Source organism: Loxodonta africana, chromosome 18, assembly GCF_030014295.1.
Source record: "Loxodonta africana isolate mLoxAfr1 chromosome 18, mLoxAfr1.hap2, whole genome shotgun sequence".
NCBI classification, from domain to species: Eukaryota; Metazoa; Chordata; class Mammalia; order Proboscidea; family Elephantidae; genus Loxodonta; species Loxodonta africana.
In genome coordinates, this window is record NC_087359.1 from 70,869,762 (window position 1) to 70,889,264 (window position 19,503).

A 19,503-nucleotide genomic window follows, 5' to 3' on the forward strand; every position below is an offset into this window, starting at 1 on the left:
ACCTGCAACAGATTCAATAACAATACTTGCTGCGTTGACCTGAAGGCACTCCAAAGGCCTCCCAAAAGCAAATTAGAACCGATCCCTGACGACCAAAAAAGGAGTGCCCTCTGAACAGCTCAAAGAGGTGTGGTTCAGCTCCACCTCTCCCCCAGGAAAGAAATGGGGGAACACCAGCCAAACGCATGAGCACCCTGAAACAATTGCTCCTGCAACCCCTGACTCTGGGTTCTGATTTAGTTTTCGCAGATCTCATAGTGTTTATTAAGCATCTATCTGCCTTAGGCCTGGCCCATGGGGGGCCCACAGCACTAACTCCTGACTGGGATTCCATAGGATAGGCACCCTTACCTCACATGCCCCTCCTAGTGCTAGGCACCTCTTTCTCCCACACCCATCTTGTGCCTCCAGCAACTCTAGGCCGTCAAACTTGACTTCTCCCACACATCAGCCTTGCTGACTGAGACCATCACAGCCATTCTGTGCCCTACCCCACTCCCTAATTTACTCCCTTACGGGTTCCTGACTTCTGCTATCATTTTCTCTGCTGCGCCAGAAGCTCTTGAGGGTATGGACTGCACCTCTCTTCCAAACCTCTTCTCAGCACTGGAGGCACTGGAGGCAAATAAGAGTAAAAATGACAGTGAACCATGGGCCAGGAAACCTAGGACCCCAGAAATGAACACAAGTGAGAAATACCACTACAGAGCTTTATTGCAGGCCAAGGGCCTGTCACCAGCACCCCCACGAAGTGCAAGTCTTTTGTCTCTTTGGCACCTGCCACAAAGGCAGGACCCAGGTGTTCAGGGCCACCTGTAAGTACACACACCATGACCTCAGTAGCACCATGATTTGTCTGTTTACAATTTCCCTCACAAGGCAGGCTGGCTCCAGGATGCCAGGTCCCTTGTCTGGGACCAATGAGGAGAAATTACAGTGAGGTAGCAGTTTGTGAACACAATGATTTAGACTACTGGCTCAATCACAGAGAAAGCAGGGGCAACAACAAAGAGGAAGAGCTAGGACCTGGGCCTTAAGGTTTCCAGCAAGGCAGGAAGAACTTTCAGGTCATCCTTGCGGTCCAGGCTAATGGGAGGGAGCAAAGGCCCCCAGAGAGCTAGGGTGTTCTTGCTCCTGAATAGAGAGGCATGACAGTTGGAGCCTGGGATTCACACGAGTCAGGAGCGGGAAGTCTCCACACTGGAAACGCTGCAGCCGGGGAGGTTCTAAGATGGGAAGAGAGAAAAAACACATGCCCTGTGTATATGGTTTTAGTCACCCACCATTCTCCTCCGCAGCTCCAGAAATCCCCAGGCCCTTGTCCCTCTCCTCCTTCGGAGGCCAGCTATCTGCCGCCTCCCACGAACACCACCCTTACCTAGTGGGAGGATCTTAGAGGGTTTCCTCTCAAGCTCAAAAGAAAGCAAAATAGGGCGCAGGACAGACAGGCTGGTACAGAGTGTCCAGAGGAAGAGGGTCAAGGGCTCATCAATCTTGGCTGAGGACTAGAAAGGGAAACTCACAATTAATCAGAACGCAAGCTCCTAAACCCGCTACCAAACTCCCAGGAGTCTGGGTCTCAGCCCTCACCTCCCAGTCACATCTTACCTCAAGCTGGGCTCCAGGCCCTGTAAAGTGCAAGGCCACTCTCCCTGGCACTCGGACACACTCTAGGAGGGAGGTCCACTCAGTAGGACACAGCCCTAGAGCTGCTGCCACATGATGGTCCCTACAGGTCACCACAGCTTCAGCAGTCCCATCTTCTACCAGGAGCCTGGGGGAGGAGAGAGAAAAAGCGACTGAGCCTACAGCAAACCCAGGTGGCCAGTCTCCTGGACCTAAGATGCTTCCCTACCCTGTTGCCAGTCTTTAGCTCACCTTACCATCATTCATTCATCCATTAAGCAAATATTTATTACACAATTCCCCATGAGCCAGGAATAATGTTAGCATAAGGATAACAAGACGGACATAGTCCACATTTTTGCAGAGCCTATTAAAGTATAGCAAGTCGGACGATCAATCAGAAAGTAAACGGTGCAAGGCAAGCCTACCCTGTGCTCTCACCTGATGTTGGCCTGGCTTACAGATGTCTGAGTAGGGCAAGTGGGGCCTTGATGAGTACACCTTCCCTGGAATGAAGAAAGTGGTTGGAAAAACCCTCGCAGTCCCATCGCAGCCCGCTGGCACCCCACCCCCAGCTCAGTCTGCCCCCTCACGTACCTGGAGGCAGAGGCTGGTACAATGAGCACACACCCAGAGAAGCTGAAGGCTGAAGACAGAAACGATATGACAAGAGGCAGTGGCCTGGAATGGGGCCTGGCGACCCTGCAGAAGTTCAGCCAGGTAGATGTGGGGCAAGGAGGGGCTAGAGAGAAAGACAAGAGTTAAGAAACAGCCAAAGGGGTTCTGAAAACGGGGTGGGTCTGGAAGGAGTTAACAGGCACAGGGACAGGGAGAGCACTGGGTACCAGCACTCTCCTGGAACCCTCTATGGTCCCTATCTTGAATTCCTGATCTCCGACAGTCATCAATTATTTCTCAGGCTTGAACAACCAAGATGTTACCCAAGAAAGAGGTCTCTCCATATTTCCATTTTAGAATGAAAAGCTGGTAAGGCCTAAGGCACTAAATCTTTCAGAGTAAAATGACAGGTATTGGGTATTTTTTTCCTTGGGGCAGAGGAAATCCTGACTCAACACATCCAGCTGGGATTGGAGAAGACTAAATAGGGCAAAAATTCCAGAGGCAGGCAATGTGGATGCAAAGCAGTGAAGTCAGGGATCAGGGCCCGGGACACTGACCTGGTGGTGGTCTCCGGGGGAAAGCTGAGGACCTGCACGTAAGTGGACGAGCGGAAACAGCAGTAAACATTGTGGGATCTGCACACAGAGCAGGAGGAGTGATGAGGAGGAGGAGAGAAGGCAGACTGGGGTAGAAGCTGGGGCTTCAGAGATCACGTGTCCTAGGCTTGGCCACTCCCCCTGAGGACCCGCCCTGGCTCTACCATAGCTGAAGGAAGAAGAAGGGAAGGGCTGGTCTAGAACATCTCCTGGGGATGGAGGAGATTAAAGTCAGAATAACAGATCAAAAACAGCATCAAAGAGAAGTTTCACTGCAGCTAGCTAAGTGGGAGTGAGCATGAAACAGAACTGCGCGGGTGATCATTGCACAACATGGTGACTACAGCTAATGTCACTGAATTTTATACATAAAAATATTGTTACGTATATTTCACCACAATAAACACTTTAAAAATTAAAAAAAAAAAAGAATTACATCTGTAGAGAGAGGAGACAGTCACCCCATCTAGCTCTTCACCTGGAAACCCTTTTCTCCAGCTGCTTAAAGTAGACTCGAGCTCCTGGAAGGAGTCCTAGTGGGGGAGGCAGGTGTGGGTCCTCGATGTACACGCACAAGTGAGGCAGAGACCCACAGTCAGCAGTCTCTAGAGCTACAGTCAGCTTCACACACTTCCTCGCAGCTCCAGGGCTCCCTGTGAAAGGAAAGGGGAGGGTCAGCCGTGTCTGTCAGGACTACAAGGTCCTACTCATTCTATTTCACACCTTCTCCCCCCAAAGGAGGTGTCATTACCAGGCTTTGTCCACAGAGGGGCTGGAAGTGGCTCACAAAGCGTCCGTGACAAAATCTCAGCTGAGAAAGATACCAAGGAATCTGTGAAGCTGGAGGGTCAGAAATGCACCGAGAATGGAGGCATAAGAAGGCACAAAATAGAATCAGGTCAAAAGCTAAAAAAGGGAGCTGAAGTACAGGCATTCCCACTAACACGCCATATACCAGGGCCTGAAAAACCTCATGCTCTGCCAAATGTCCCAGTAAATGTAACAGGGCTTATGGGAATAACGTGGTTGTGGCAGATGAAAAATTATAGCCCAGTTAAATTTCTACCTGAATTCACACCTAGAATGAGTTAGTCCATCATTACGCCCTGGGCACATGCCATTCCTTCGATGAAAGCTACCCCAAGAAGCTTACACGAGCGATGTATAGTCATTCCCGATACCATAAACCAGCCACTTCTTGCACTAAAGGAAAGCCTTTCTTTAGATTTTCCTTGTGGGTTTTTTTTTTTTTCTTTTTTTTTATTGTGAAAAAGCTTGCTCATGATCACTCCAAAACCAACATGCTGGGGAAAAACCAGGTATGAAACACAACTTCCATCTTAGACTGACATCATTCCTCTATGAGTGGATCCACATTAAAGAAACACACGCGGTAGCAGGGAACAAGGTTTTCACCGAACCCAACCATGCTGAGGAGCGGGGGAGCAAACAATTAGCTAGAGGGGCCTGACATTTACTTGCCACTGAGGAAGTCAGTCATCGAGGATTCAGGCAGTGCCTTCTCTATGCCCAACACATCTGGGATGTCCTGGCAACGCTCAAGCTCCAGGGTCCACTCATCCTGGACAGTGAGGCAGGATGCATAGCCCGCCAACTCCAAAGGCCGCTGAGATATGCAGGATGAGCCGCCCTCCTTGAACAACGCTGGTGTCTGTCAGGCAATGGGAAGACGACTGTCTCTGAGTGTGTTCCGGTCCAGAGGGGACGTCATAAAATACTATGACCCAAGCTGGCTTGCTTTCTGGAGCCTGGTGAAGGAAGTGATCTAGACACAAACAGGCCTTCTGTTTTCTCTACATCCAGCCTTCTTCTAGCAGTCCTAGAGAATGACCAGGCACTGGCTCTCCATCTCCAAACCTCAAGCCAAAAAAGCATTCTGAGGAAGAGTAGGATGAAGTAGGGCACTCACAAGGGGGCCTGGGGCCACGAGTCGGTACACTTGCCCTGGGTGCAAGAACTCAAACCAGCGGACTGAAGAGCCAAGGAAGATGAGGAGAACCTGTGATGAGGAAGAGCAGGGAGCCGGGAGTCCCAGTCGGGAGCAGGACACATTAGGGCAGGTCCCAGGTCCCTGCAGTCCCAGTTTACCTTCTGATTTTTCTTCTCATCTCCCTGAGGCTCCAATGGGCCCCACCCAGTCCCCTCCTTCCTCTGGGTGCCCCCAAGCCAGCTCCCTGACACGTGGAAACTGAGAGTGGGCTGGGGTGCCTCCAGACTGGCTCCTGGGGGGGCACAAAAATTCCGTTTGATCAGGGCCTCCTTGTGGTATAGCAAGAATAGCCGGCTTTGCCCCATGTGGAGTCCGTCTGGGTGGGTTGGTTCTGCCTGAGAATGTCCTGAGCGGGTGGCTGAGCGAAGGAAGGGTCTGGGCACAGACAGGATCAGGGCACCATCCAGAAAGAACTGGACGTAGACTCTGTCGGGAGAGACAAGAAATGGCATTTTCAGCGATGCAAGCACCGGATGTTCTGAGCCTCAGCATTCCGCCCCTTGTACCGCCCCTTCGCCCCGGAGGCCCAGGGTACCGACTCTACCCCAGGAGCCAACCTCGCCTGCTGCTTCTGGATGAAGCCTGCCATACTCAGCTCCCTCCAGGATGGAAAGTTGCTTCTGACATCCCTCTCTACAATCAACTGAAACCTCTCTGTCCGCACCAGGCAGCCTAGAGGAAGAAATTTTTCTTTTTGGCAAGAGAACTGTAGGACGGGCCGTGCAGCAGACCATCCTGCAGGTCTGACCGCTCAATTGCTTAGCCAGAGCTGCTCCCCTAACACAACACACAGGTCTGGAGCCGACCCTGCCTTAGACGGATCAAGGGAGAAAGCATTCCATCAGCTTGTCCAACGCAGCCTCTAGGCTGAAAAGCTTTGATCCTACTTTCTCACAGATCCCCGAAGTGCCCGTTGCTAAATCAGGGTTTCTCTGTTTAAAAATTCCAGTAAGTCCATATAAGACCATTATTTTTCCAAACTAAGAATATGGGAAATGGGAGTTTAAATCCTGGTTTGCAATGTTAGGATCTATGCTGGGAGAAATGTATGCTAGGAATTACAGTTCCGGCTAGGGATCCCCTTGGTCCTTTTCTCCATCTGCCAGTACTGGTCTCCCAAACTTCTCCCAAAAGATGGTGATCAACGTGTGCCACTTCAGCGACTCTAGTAAATCCCAGGAGATGTTTCCTCCCAGGCTCCCAGTTTCTAAGAACCTCTACACTGCCACCATCTTCCTTCCACCTCTGAATTCCCAACCTGTGAGCCGAGGGTCAGTGATGGGTTCTGAGTGCTTGGTCAGGGGAAGGCAGGGCAGGGAACCACTTTGGTCCCGCAGTTGCAGACAACCTTTTTGAGATGAAGCCACCAGAACCCCAACTAAAACCTGCAGGGAGAAGAAGACCAAGTATTAAACAAATGCTGAGCATCTCCTACGTTCCAGGCACTGTGTTACACATTACAGCTATGAAGTGAAAAAAAAGACATGGTCGGATCTCAAGGAACTTATATTCAAGTGGGAAGAACAGATGTGAAAAAAAATAGACATTAAAAAAACGCAGCTGCATCTTACACACTTGGTAGTGGGAAAGAAAGTGGTACAAATTGAGGTCAGAGGCAGGAGACCACGAAGGACCTCATAGGGCATAATAAGGAGTGTGGGTTTTATTTTATATGCGCTGGGAGAACCACGGAGAGGATTTAAGCAAGAGAGTTATATAGTCCTAGTTACATTTTACCCTAACTCTCTCCAGCTGCTGCAGGGAGAATGAACTGGAAGGGGCCAGGAACAAACTGGACAGTAGAGATGGAAGGCTAATGCAGGTTACATGACAATACATATCAGGAACAGGAGGAGGAAATGAAATGTGTGGCTAATTGCCTCCACGAACAACTGCCTCCTTTGCCATGAGACCGGAAGAGCCTAATGGTGCCCAGCTACCGTTACTGAGCATTTTGATCAAAAATTCTATAGAAGAATCCTGATCAAAAGGGGGAAAATGCAAAATGGATTTTCAAATTATCCTGGAACCCAGTCTTTCTGGAGCTGTGGAGGCTGGATGAAAGCCTGAAATTACTGCCAAGATCATCTTTAAACCAGAAATATTTCCTCAAGTCTTCTTAAAACCAAACAATAGTTTAGCTTAACTAGTAAAGAACGTCTGCCTTGAGCATTTTGCTCTTTTAAGATATATCTATAGGGTATCAAATTGACAACAGCAACCTGAAAGATTAAACATGAGCCTTAGGGGGTAATAAGTTTATGTTAACTGTGGAGGACAACTCAGAAAAGGAGAGTGAGCATGGTTGTATAACTTGAAGAATGTAATCAGTGTCACCGAATTGTACATGTAGAAACTTGAATTAGTGTATGCCTCTTGCTGTGTATATTCTCAGCCACAACAACAGATAAAATCAATTGTTAAAAGACACAAGAGTAACCTGAACGAGGGGAGTGGCGGTGGGGATAGAAGAGAGGGCGTACTGATGGAGCCCCACTTACCTGGGCTGGGTGGAAGGCAGAGGGCAGCAGGCGGAGCCAGGACCAGGCCAGGCGATGATTGAGCTGGCAACTGGGTAGGTGAGAAGCCTCTGGGAGGGGCAGAAGGGCCTTAGGGTCAAAGGAGGCCCAGGCCCTGGACTGCCCTTCCTCTTTCAGGGTGGCCAGAGTGGGGAAAGAGCAGGGAGTCTGCAGCCGAATGTACTGACAGGAAGAGAAGAGAAATCAGGTTGTGCGTCCCACAGGTGCCCCAGGCAGCCCCTCCAACGTGTTAGCTAGGCCACTCATCTTTCTCCCACGTCATCATACTTTCTGGAGGGGACAGTGATGAGGCTCTTCAAGGATCTCCTTCTGTGCATTCCGAATGGGGCTGTCTGGAAGAGCTAGAATATCCAGGGTAGGAGCCAGGAGTTGCAGTCCCAGGCCGGGGTTCCCAGGACGGGAATGCTGCAGGAACTGGTGATGCCTCAGCACATGGGGACACAGCCTGGCCAGGGAAAGAAGCTGCATCACTTCCCCCAGAGACCCAAGCTACTGGCTATTGTCCTTGTCTCTTCAAGGATCCTGCTTCCCTTACACAGGTAATGTCCCACTCCCACGCCAGACCCTCATCCTCCTCACTTGCAGGCCAGCTCCTCCAGGGCCTTGGAAGCCCACAGGTAGAGGGGAAGTCCTAACTGATGTTCCCATACCAGCTGCTCATACAAGGAGGCCCCATGGGCTTGGTGGGATGACTGAGTCTTGGGCTTTTGACGAGAGAAGCCTCGAACTTGGACGGCACCACCGAGGCAAGGGGCTAGCACTGGCCTTTTTGTTCCTCCACCCACTGACTGGAGAAGGTGAACATCCTGGAGCTGAAGAAAAGTAGAAAAAGTGAAAAAGCAGAGGTGAAGCCCCCAATTCAATGACCCCCTGGCAGAGTTTTCCGCCGCCTGGATTCCAAGAGAAAGAAATACAATTTCTATAAAGGCTATTATTTCCTACCAGCTTCCATGCTTCACCTTCTATCACAACCCACTCCCCCACCACGAGCCTTCATCTCCCACATGCTCCCCTCCATCCTTCTGCAGGCCTGGTGGCTCTTACTAGCTAGGGGTGGCTAAGGACCCTTGCCAGGCCACCTGGGATCATCTTGGCCCTACACCTGCATGTCAGCTCCAGCCATCTCCTCCTCCAGTTAGAAGGCCCTCCTGTGAGAAGCTGTTAGTGGGCCTCTTCTTATCACTAGCCCAGATCCCTTGCATACCTCTAGACAGGCTCCTGGTCGCACCACCCGCCGGAAACTATGGAATTGCTGGTAGGCAAGACAGAGCCCCAACTGCCCATCCAGCTCATAGAGGCCAGCAGGCTCATTCAGTACACTGGTGACCATTCCCTGCAGAGAGGACAATGTTCAGTTATCATTATTTCCTTCCTCTTTGGAGATCCACATTTCCTGCCTCTCGAGTTCCAGGATCTCTCCATTATGCTCACTGTATATGACAGAAGTCTGGAGTTCCGGATGAGGCCTTTCTTCCCCGTCCAGTCCTGAGAGCTGATGGGCACAGGGAGTAGCTTGGGATCAGCCTCCAAGACGGGTCCTTCCAGCTCCAGTTCCAGCTCCCGCACACATTCTGGTTTCAGTGGCAACAGCTGGGAAGAGGGACTGGTCGTCCAAACACGGTAACGGTGACCGCAGATCCCGGACACTCGCAGCTCTGTCAGCACGTAGGACCGACCAGGCCAAAGGGCATGGTGCCAGACCAGCTGGGCAGGGACCTGGCTTATGCAAAGGGAGACACGAGGGTGCATGAGAAGCTTCCCATGGACGCTGTCCTTCTGCCAGAGGCCCTTTCCATCATGATTCGACCTCAAAGATTCTGCTCCTCATAGTCTGTCCTCTGGCTCTTCATCTTCCCTGTCTGCCAAGTAAATCTTAAGCCACAGAACCTTCAGGATTTCTCCCCTCACAAGAGAGATGCCAAGTACCTCCTAACCCCTCTCCCAAGATATAAACCATCCCTAGAATTTACCCCACATACATAAATATTCCATTGAGAAAATCACACCCTTTTCGTCATTTCCCCATCCCTAGGCCCTAACATACAAACAACCTTGACTTATTAATCAATATGTATCCAGTACGTATGCATCCAGTACTGGGGCAGATGTTAAGGGAAATACAATAAACCATTCCCTCTTCTCCAATATATTTCAAACCACTGGGAAACACAAGTACAAAGCTGAGTCATAACACGGAGTCAGATATGATCAAGTGTCAAAAACAATACATATTCGGTAAGGTTTCAGAGAAAGGAAGATGTGGATGGATTGGAATGATCAGGAAGGTCTAGTGAAGGAAGTGGAACTTGAACAGGGTCCTGGTTTGTCTAAGTGGAGAGAAGAAAGAAGGGTGAATCGAACAGGAGACAACAACATAGAAATACTCAGAATGAGCAAGACATGATCTGGGGGCTGTGAAAACACTGGCCAGGATGGAGAAGAGGAAGCGTTTTGAGGAGTTACAGGAGACGAGAAGGAACAGCTAAGATGAGAAAAAAAGAGACAAAGACAAAAATCAGAAAGGTCACGCTGAAGACTTTATAGACAAATGAGAAACATCAAAGTAGGAAAAGAAAAATCTGATAGCGGGGTGTAGCACAGGCTGGAGAAGGAAGACTGTAGGGAGGCTGCTGAAGAAATTTAAGCAGAAGGAAGAAAGTTTTAAGGACGAGGCTGTTCTTAAATACGCCAATCTTCCAGCGTGTGCTCCTCCCCCGGGAGTAACATATCACTGCTGCCATTCTCAGGGGCTTCAGAACACACTGTTGACTCAAGACATTTGAACTTCACAGTCCCTTGTGCACAACTTCATAGACCTCTATTTCTACTCTAAGACCAAGTGAGCACCGCCAATCAGACTTGGTACTTCACGACTCATCATAAGGTACTGTTAGGACCTTACTTAATGTCCGTGGGTGGCATAAACAGTGAAGCGCTGCGTTATCTAGTGCTGCTATGACAGAAATACAAGTGGGTGGCTTTGACAGACAAATTTATTTTCTCACAGCTTAGGAGACCAGAAGTCCAAATTCAGGGTGCCCACTAGCGAAAGATGTTCTCTCTGTTAGCTCTGGAGGAAGGTCCTTTTCTTTTTTCAGCTGTTTCCTGGTCCCTTGGAGAGCTCATGTGGCCTGGCACCTATCTTGCCTCATCTCTGCTTGCTTGGTTGCTTGCTCAATCTGCTCTTTTAAATCTCGAGAGACTGACTTAAGATGCACTCTACACTAAGACTGCCTCATTAACATAACAAAGACAACCCATTCCCAAATGGGATTACAGCTACAGGGTTAAAAAAAGGGGTTATGATTTACAACACATTATTTTGGTGGGACACGATTCACCCATAACAAGTGTTCACCTACCACCCAAAACGTTGGCAGTCTGAACCTACCCAGAAGCACCTCAGAATACAGGCCTGGGTATCTGCTTCTGAAAGATCTGAAAGGTCACAGCCTTAAAAACCCTACAGAGCAGCTATTCGCACATGTGGGGTCGTTAGGTCAACAGTAACTAACAACAACAGAAGTGACTGACACAAAACAAGTAGTTAATGATGGTTTGACTGAACAAACGAATGAGTATTGGTGCTTCTGCTCTCCACCCCTTCCCCTTCCACACATTAAACTTACATTCTGATCTCCCACTAAGACCTCCAATATCTCGGCCCCTTCTTCATTCAGACACTGAGATCCTTCCCTTCCTGTCTGAATGCCTAGCCCTGAATCCTGCCCTCACCACCACTTCCTACCCTTTGCCTTGACCCTACCAATACCGTATCACTACAACTCTGTTCCTTCAAATCCATTTTGAAGATAAAACCCTGCTTGAGGAAGACAGGCCCATGCCACCCTAGTGCCAAACATGGATGCTGACCCTCTCCAGCTGAGCCCAGCACTGCTTGGCAATCTCTCATCCTCAGCTCCCTAGCACAGCAGTTACACTGAAGCTTTACTCCTCTTCTCGGAATCCAGGCCCTCATTTTCAGGAGATGACCTCAGCTCCTCTGTGATAGGAAAGATTCACTGGGGTCACCAGGGCAACATGCCTCAAATACCCTGTCTTCTCAGCAGCCCATCAACAAACCAGCCCTCTCAGAGAGCCTCATGCATGTGCACATATTTCCTATAGCACTTACGATCCTGGCAGTAATCGCTGACAGACTTACCCGGTCGAGAGCAGATGGCCCAGAGGACAAGGGCCATTATCTTAATCAATCTCATGCCTCTGAACAGATCAAGATGCCTACTCTAGCTGACCTGCTACAGGAGTTCCGAACTACCATGCCTCTTGGAACTTACATACTGTTTTGTGTTACTATTTCATAAAACCGGACATAAAATCTACAATAAGATTATAAACTACCCAAAAAACTGAGCATACTTTAGGCTATCTGCGGAAACTCAAGTGCATTTCAGAGATTTCTCCATTAATATATGATACGTGAATAAGGCAACCTTGCCCTTCAAAGAACGTTCTAACAGTCTCTAGAAGACTTAAAACATTCTAATATCAAAGAAAAATACATAAGCTCCTCCTTAACTCGGGGAGAATAAAACAAGATTAGAAATTTCGGGAACTTCTATGCATTTTATTTTTAGCATTAAAAAAACAAATTTAACATTTTTAGGTCCTTCACATTCTAATCACTGTTACTCAAGCTTATGATACACACACACCCAGAGCTAAGAACTCTTGTAGTGCTAATCAATTTCAGTTTCCTTTTTTGTATGCATGTTAGCCTTTTCACCCTTTGTTTTGAATGCTTTTGAAACATTACTCCGATAACTATGTAAGTCATAAAACTATGGTTAGGGTAAAAATCAATCAACTTAAAATTATATCAGTAGATACAAAAAAATACAATAAAAATTACATTATTCAATGTCTTGATGTTGTGAAGATGAGTATTTTTCTTGGTCATCCACCTAATACAGCGATACTGGCCATTTTCGAAAGGTCATACACAATATAAACGCTGTCTAGTCAAACGTATCGAAGAGCAGGGAAGTCTGTTCCCTACCTCCTATTCACAGAGAACAGCGGCATGGTTCCTGAAAGGAACCCCTTCCCCAGCTGGCCTCTTTTCTTTGTAGTTCTCCCTATTATATTATCTTCCCCGTGAAGAGTTCTAACACCCCTTTCACACCTCCATACCCCTGAATCAGCCCTAATCCTCACCTGCACGACAATGGACACATGGCTGACAGCTGGGGATGAACTCCCAAGAGACAGTACAAAGTAAGTTTTCCTGTGACTGTTCACCAGAGCACTCAATCGAACCAGCTTCCCAGCCAGGTTTGGGTGTACAAATCTGAACTTGCTTCTAGGAAGGAAGAAAAGGGAGAGGGAAGAAATCATTTTTAACCTTCCTCTCTTCCCTACAAATGTCTTCCCTTCTGATGCAAAGAATAACCTGACAGTGATGTCAAACTTCCACAGCCCAAAGCTGTTATTCCCAAAACCTCCTTCTAACTCTTCTGGCCCTTACACAAGGCATATTTCTCTTGAAGGGCCTTGCTCTTAACATTCTGAGAAGTCCTATAGTTCCCTTGATCTGGAACATTCCATCTATATTACTATTAATACCCTTTTTTTTCTCGTTCCTCTGACCCACCAGGATCTTCCAAGTTTCACAGCACTCCTTCCACCCTTAGAGGGGGACAACTTACCTATGCCTGAGCAGGCGGGAAGCCATCTCCGGGTAGACGACAGGGATAGGTGTGGTAGGGCCAGGGCTGACGGTCAAGGGGAACACTGGCATGGGGGCACCCCACAGCTCCAAGTGCCCTTCCCCTGAGGAATTCCACCTGGCAGGAGGGAGGTAACTCCAACTCGGGAAAAGGAAAAGATGGCCCAACCAAGAAAGGTCCAGATCTATGAGCTAGAAAAGACCAAGGTCAACAGTTAACTGGGACCCTAGCATCCAATCTTTCCCCATCTTTATTCCCTGGGACTTCACTGCCTTCCTCCCTAGACACCATCCTCTTTATGATCTGAGGCATCTGACTCCCCCATTCCTACTCACCTCACAGCCTAGGATACCGGTGTTATCTCTCACATAGAGGCTTCCATTCTTGCACTCTTGTTCCAAGTCCCCCGACAGATCTGTTAGCGTCCCTAAAAGTAATAGTCGCTCCCGGGGCAGAGGGGCCCCACCTGGTCCAGCCTCTTGGGCCCAAGCCTGGTATGCACTACTGCTCCAGGAGAGATGGCTGCAGCACGGGAGACGCTGGTAGGTCCTGAGGTCCTGCACTGAGACAAAGCTGTAGAGCGAAGCAAGCAGGGGTTCCACAAAGCCAGGTCTAAGCCTCAGAGGTTACCCCCACACCCACAAATCCCCTAAGGAAAAGTCGATGGGGAACATGGACCAGGACATCAGTTGGTTTGGCTGGCTGAAGCTGGGGAAGCTGAGGTTAGGGGCGTAAGAAAATGAGAATGGGGTCTAGGTCCAAAGGCCAGGTAGTACCTAGGGAAAGCAGGAAGAAACTGTGGGTTGAATAGTATCTTGAGTAAAATGGAGGCAGGGAGAGGACCCCAGAAAATGAAATAGGAATTCAAGAGGAGACTGAGAATGTAAGTGTGTGGGGAGAACACTTTAACGATACCACAAACAGCTACCTTGAAAGCATCTCAGCTTTTATCTCCATAGAAAACTTCAAAGGGGCCACTCTGGCATTTGACTAATGGCTCAACCACAATGGCTCCAGCCAGGTTTCCTGCCCAGTCTAGAATATTGCAGTACTAGAGACTGGCTGGAAAGCTGAGGCTGAGGTGGGAGTTGGTATTAAGAGTTTCCAAATATCAAGGGACTGTTTAGATCAGCAATTCTTAAACAAAATGTTGCAATACTGCTGTGTCACTATCAGTTGTAATGTGTGTTACAGAGAACGTTATATCCAAAAACCCATTGCCATCGAGTCAGTTCCAAGTCATAGAGACCCTATAGGACAGAGAAGAACTGCCGCCTCAGGTTTCCAAGGAGCAACTGGTGGATTTGAGCCGCCAACCTTGTGGTTAGCAGCCGTAGCTTGCTGTAGTTCTCAAACACTGCGTGAGGAGGGCTTCTCCAATATGATAATGAGCTTTATGACTCTCCTAGTGAAGGTTATGGTATCCAATGTCTCTCAAACTCATCTGGCTGTGGAATCCTTTTCTGTGGCACTTTTTAACATGGCCTATAATAGTTTAGGAAATGGTAGTGTAGTATTAAAAAAAAAAACTACCCTCAGAAGATCTTAAACTCAGGTCCTCTTAAATACAACTATCTGCACTTGATGTCATATAATCTCTCTGTATATTAGTTTCCTAACACACAAAGTGAAGATAATACCATCTGTCTCTCCCCTTTGAGAGCCCTTTTTCCAAATTTTCTATTTTCCCCTCTTCTTCTCCTCTTTTCCTTTCCTTTTCTCTATTCATGATATAAGCCAATTTAGGAGACCGTTTTAGGAAGAGGAAAGCAGCTCGATGGAGAATGGGAGAGTTTGGCAGAAGGGGGTGTGTTTAGACCACCTTGTCCTCCCCTTAGCAAGTTTCCCTTATTCTTTCCACTCCACATTTTTCTAACTACAGGTTATGTTATATATTGAACTGTGTCCCCCCAAAATATGTGTTGTAAATCCTAGCCCCTATACCTGTGGTCATAATCCCATTTGGGAATTGGTTTCTTTGTTATGGTAATGTGGTAGTATTAGTGTAGGGTGTGTCTTAAATCACTCTTTTGAGATATAAAAGAACAGATTAAGCAAGCGGACATGGGGGAAGACAGATATCATGCTACATGAAGACCACAAAGGAACTAAGGAACAGATGCTGAAAAACAGCCAAGGTCCTTCACCGCGGGGTGGGGGTTGAGGCTGCATTCCCACAGAACTGGTACCCAGAATTCAGACTTTTACTTAGAGACAATCAATTATGGTATTTTTGTTATAGCAGCACTAGAGAACTAAGACAAGGTACTTCCTTTTAAAACCCAAATTCAGCCTTCTCTGCACCCCATCCCCTTGCCTTACCTGTAGCTGAGGGGCAGTATAAAACCCTGGTTCCTTGCCTGGGACAACCAGGCTGTCTTCACACAATCAATTACCAGCTGAGTCAACTGGACACTGGACTCCTTGCCAGCTGGACACAGGGTCTCTTGGATGAAAGCCTGGGCAGCCTCAAGCCAGGATTGCTCCTGTGGAAAGTGAATCTGGTTAAAATATCTCCCTGACTGTCCTGCCCACAAAGAAAGTATCTGGGAGGAGTAACAGGGGGGCAAAAAGCAGAAGGGCATGTGAGATGAAGACCAAAAGTAAAGGAGTTTAAAGTCTTAGTCCAATCACACAGTCACCTTAGACATGTGGCCATTCAGCTTTGATCCTGCGTCTTTCTCTACCTATCAAACCTGTCATTGTTGTTAGTTGCTGTCAAGTCGGCCTCCGACTCAGGGCGACCCCATGCACAATGGTATTGGACCGCTGTGATCCACAGGGTTTCCACTGGCTGATTTTCAGAAGTAGATCGCCAGGCCTTTCTTCCTAGTCTGTCTTAGTCTGGAAGCTCTCCTGAAACCTGTACGGCATCACAGCAACACACAAGCTGCCACTTACACACAGATCGTGGCTGTGCTTGAGGAACGCTGGTGGGAACCTGTGCCAATCCTCCAAATGCCCAGCTAGTATGTATATTCCTCTGTGGACCCTTCTTTTGCGCATCCCAGGCAGAATTAGCTGCTCTTTCCTTGGGGCTCTCACAACGCCTTGCACATACCTCTGTTAAGAGCAATAATCACCATGTACAGCTGTTCCCCACTGTACATGGGGTCTGGTTCTAAGCCAGCAAGTTGAAAGGAAGAGTGGTCAAAAACACCCTTGGAAAAAATCCTTTAAAGACTAGGACATACCACTGTATAGTAACACGTACATGTAAATGTGCTCAATAATGGACAACACATAAAAAGGGCAGAGGCAGAGTATAATTGTTAATTATTGCCATTTTGTCAGTTAACTATATATTTGAATTGCCATAAACTAAATCCATGTATGATATCATCCCACAAATTCCACAGATTTGTTTCCCGTTCTGTCTTTTCAACTAAAATGTGGGCTTCCTAAGGAAGACATAGACCACCTTTATATACTTGACACAGACTCTGGACACAAAGGTGCCATTTATATATAAATAACTCTACATTTTAAAAAAAAGAAACTGTACGTGATCAAATTTACAACAGCAACTCAAAAGATTAAACAGGAACCTTCGGGGCCAGAGTTTATGTTAATGGAGGAGGAACAACTCCAAAAAAAGAGGATGAGAATGGTTGCACAACTCGAACAAAATCAGTGTCACTGAATTGTACAGGTAGAAACTGTTGAATTGGTGCATGTTTTGCTGTGTGTTTTCCCAAAACAACAAAAATATAAATTATTAAAAAAAAAATACCCACTTCTCTTCCAATGTTCACTAACTTAGCAAACAGCGCCCTCAACCAAATAGTTGTTCTTCCCCAAGACCTGGATGTTTTTCCCCTCTAACGCGTTCCTTTTCCTAAGCATGCCCCAAGTCCTTTAGATTCGATCTCCTTAATATCTTTTTACTCTGTCTTCACTCCTGGAACGTAACCATGTGGTGGGGTCACCACCACCTCTCACTTCAATTCAACCACAGCCTTCAAACTGGTATTCTCCAGCCCACTCTCTCCACACTGCCACGACAGGACACTAAAACCTAAATCTCATCTCTTCTGCTTAAGGTCCTTCAACAACTCCCAGTTATCCTCAGGTTCGAGCCGCTGTTCAGCAAGACTTACAAGACCGTCAGCTCCACCACCACTCAACTGAACTTCTTGAGTTTTCAAAGACTCCTGTTCTTGAAACCACTTTCAGCGCTTAGTTGCCTTGCTAACTCCTACACGCCCTTCGAGTCTCAGAAGCTTTTCTGATTATCACCTACCTTACGCCCCTACGGCCGCATCAGGGGTCTCTTCTAGGAACCCGTATCCTGTGTTTCCCCCACTAGACTGCTTCTGGTTTCCTGGCAGCACTTGAACCCTAGAGTGAGAACTGATGAGGGCTGAAGGCTCTTAGCAGGTGCCGCGTGAATACGATACACTCATACGCAGAACCCCTGAGGAGGGTAGTCGCGAACTGCCTCAAGGGCCCCCACCCCGCATGGCCAGGGCAGTCAGGGAGGCCAGAGCCGCAAAGCAAAGGGAACAGGAGGTGAAAGAAAATCCAGGACAGACAAAAAACGGGCAAGGGACGGAGAACAACACTCACGGAGGTAGGAGCCCGAGCCCCACGAGCCGCCATCATGCGCCCAAGACTCCACCTCTGGGAGGTGCACCAGCCGCCGCAGGCGCGAAGGCTCACGGGAGGCCGCTCCGTGACGTCACTGGGGGCGCGTCCGCTCCTCCTCTAGCTGCTTCCCGCCTCCAGCACTGCATCGTTAGAACCCCGTTTATGGCCTCTTACCAGGCCTTCCTTGGAAGCTCTATGGAGCAGTGCTGCTCTGTCCTATAGCGTTGCTATGAGTCGGAATTGACTCGACGGAAACGGATTTGTTTTTTTTTTTTTTTGGTTTACGGAGCCCTGGTGGCTCAGTGGTTAAGTGCTCTCCTGCTAATCGAAAGGGTGGTGATTTCCTTAGGGAAAGATGTGGCAGTCTGCTCCCAGAAAGATTTAAAGCCTTGGAAACCCTATGCGGCAGATCTACTCTGTTCTGTAGGGACACTGTAAGTCGGAATCCATTCAACGGCAATGGGTTGTTCTGTTTTTTTTTTTAATTTTTAGGGCCTTTTGGCCTTCTGCCTCGTCTCCTCACCCAATGTAGGTCTTTAGGTAGGATAGGATGTGGGAGCTCAAAACAGCCGGCCTGATTGGTAGCTGCTAAGCATCCTTCAATCCCCCTGATCTTGCCAAGCCGAGAGAAGTGCTTCCTCCTTGGGGCACCCAGAGCACATCATCACGCACACTTGTGTTGTGGCTTTAACTCATTGCTGTAGTTCTTTGTTTCACTGTTTTTCCCACTGGCCTGTGAGCTGCTTGTCACTAAATAAGAACTTGATCGATATTTGTGGATAAATTAAATAAAGTCTTTGCTCTTCCTAGTAGGCAGTGAAATGCACAGAATTTGTTCAGTAATATGTCAGGCAGTGTTCTAGGCTCTGGGTGAAAAAAACATAAAAATTCAGGCTATCATGGAGCTTTTTTTTAGTACAAGGAGACTGACTAACAAATAGATAAAATGTGTAGAACATTCGGAATAAACCCGTTGCCACTGAGTTGATTGCAACTCAAAGCAATCCTATAGAACACAGTAGAACTGCCCCATAGGGTTTCCAAGGAGTGGCTGGTGGATTCCAACTGCTGACCTTTTGGTTACCAGCTGGGCTCTTAAGGACTGCGCCACCAGGGCTCCAGAACATTAGTTACAAGTGCTATAAAAAGAGAAATAGGGAATGTGGGGTGGGGGGGGTTCCCTTTTATATAGAATGAAGGCCTTACTGAAAAGGTGACTTTATAGGCAAGAACTGAAGGAGATGAGGGATTCAAATGATGGGAGTCTGAGAGTAAGAGCAGACATTGCGGGAACAGTAAGCACAAAGACTCTGGCAGGAAGAATTTGTGGTGCAAAGGATCACTTTCGTGTAACCTTTCTTGCCATGGTCTTGTAACTCCCACCCAATCACTTGTACTGATATGGTAATTGTGGCCCATCAAAGGGGTTGGTCAGTTTTGCCATCCCACTGGCCTTGAAATGTGCCATCCCAGAGGCAGGAAAGAGAGGATCCCACCACCACCAAGGAAGGAGAACTAAGAATGGAATGTGTCCTTTGGACCCAGGATCCGTGCGCTGCTGAGAAGCTCCTGAAACCAGGAGACCAAGAGAGAGGTGTAACACTGAAGACAGTGAGAAGCAGTGTCAGAGAAAACACAGCAGGAAAGACCGGCAGGAGATGGTGCAGTGGGCTTCCCACCCCACGGATCCAGAAAGCCGAGTGCCCTTGGGCCAAGGCTTACTGGCCGAGTTGGGTGCCTCTGGGCACTTATCAGCAGAGCTGAAAGAGCTTTGTAACACTTGCCCAAGCAGGGGAGGGGCTGAGGGCCAGAGAGAGGCATCCCTGAAG

At 48.2% G+C, this 19,503-nt stretch overlaps 1 protein-coding gene across 3 annotated transcripts in view; it reads right to left on the minus strand.

Moving 5' to 3' along the window:
• The window catches only part of CTC1 (CST telomere replication complex component 1), a 19,010-nt gene extending 1,270 nt beyond the window's left edge, over nt 1–17,740 (minus strand). Inside the window, exons 1-23 of one of the 3 annotated variants that reach the window (XM_064271761.1) lie at nt 17,654–17,740; nt 15,407–15,570; nt 13,420–13,657; nt 13,064–13,275; nt 12,573–12,717; nt 8,826–9,110; nt 8,599–8,727; nt 7,974–8,206; nt 7,662–7,839; nt 7,356–7,556; nt 6,113–6,239; nt 5,412–5,526; nt 4,953–5,280; nt 4,774–4,863; nt 4,322–4,515; nt 3,595–3,683; nt 3,322–3,496; nt 2,805–2,882; nt 2,224–2,368; nt 2,068–2,132; nt 1,609–1,774; nt 1,379–1,505; nt 1–1,226 (exon numbers count right to left, since the gene is read on the minus strand). The exon at nt 1–1,226 is cut by the window's left edge and continues 873 nt beyond it. In XM_064271761.1, coding sequence (XP_064127831.1) covers nt 1,087–1,226; nt 1,379–1,505; nt 1,609–1,774; nt 2,068–2,132; nt 2,224–2,368; nt 2,805–2,882; nt 3,322–3,496; nt 3,595–3,683; nt 4,322–4,515; nt 4,774–4,863; nt 4,953–5,280; nt 5,412–5,526; nt 6,113–6,239; nt 7,356–7,556; nt 7,662–7,839; nt 7,974–8,206; nt 8,599–8,727; nt 8,826–9,110; nt 12,573–12,717; nt 13,064–13,275; nt 13,420–13,657; nt 15,407–15,570; nt 17,654–17,689 — 3,660 coding nt within the window. In that variant the 5' untranslated portion in view covers nt 17,690–17,740 and the 3' untranslated portion in view covers nt 1–1,086. Of the gene's footprint in view, nt 1,227–1,378; nt 1,506–1,608; nt 1,775–2,067; nt 2,133–2,223; nt 2,369–2,804; nt 2,883–3,321; nt 3,497–3,594; nt 3,684–4,321; nt 4,516–4,773; nt 4,864–4,952; nt 5,281–5,411; nt 5,527–6,112; nt 6,240–7,355; nt 7,557–7,661; nt 7,840–7,973; nt 8,207–8,598; nt 8,728–8,825; nt 9,115–12,572; nt 12,718–13,063; nt 13,276–13,419; nt 13,658–15,406; nt 15,571–17,653 lie in introns of those variants that run through there. The other 2 variants (XM_064271762.1, XM_064271763.1) reach the window with 2 other exon arrangements.
• Nucleotides 17,741–19,503: the final 1,763 nt, after the last annotated feature.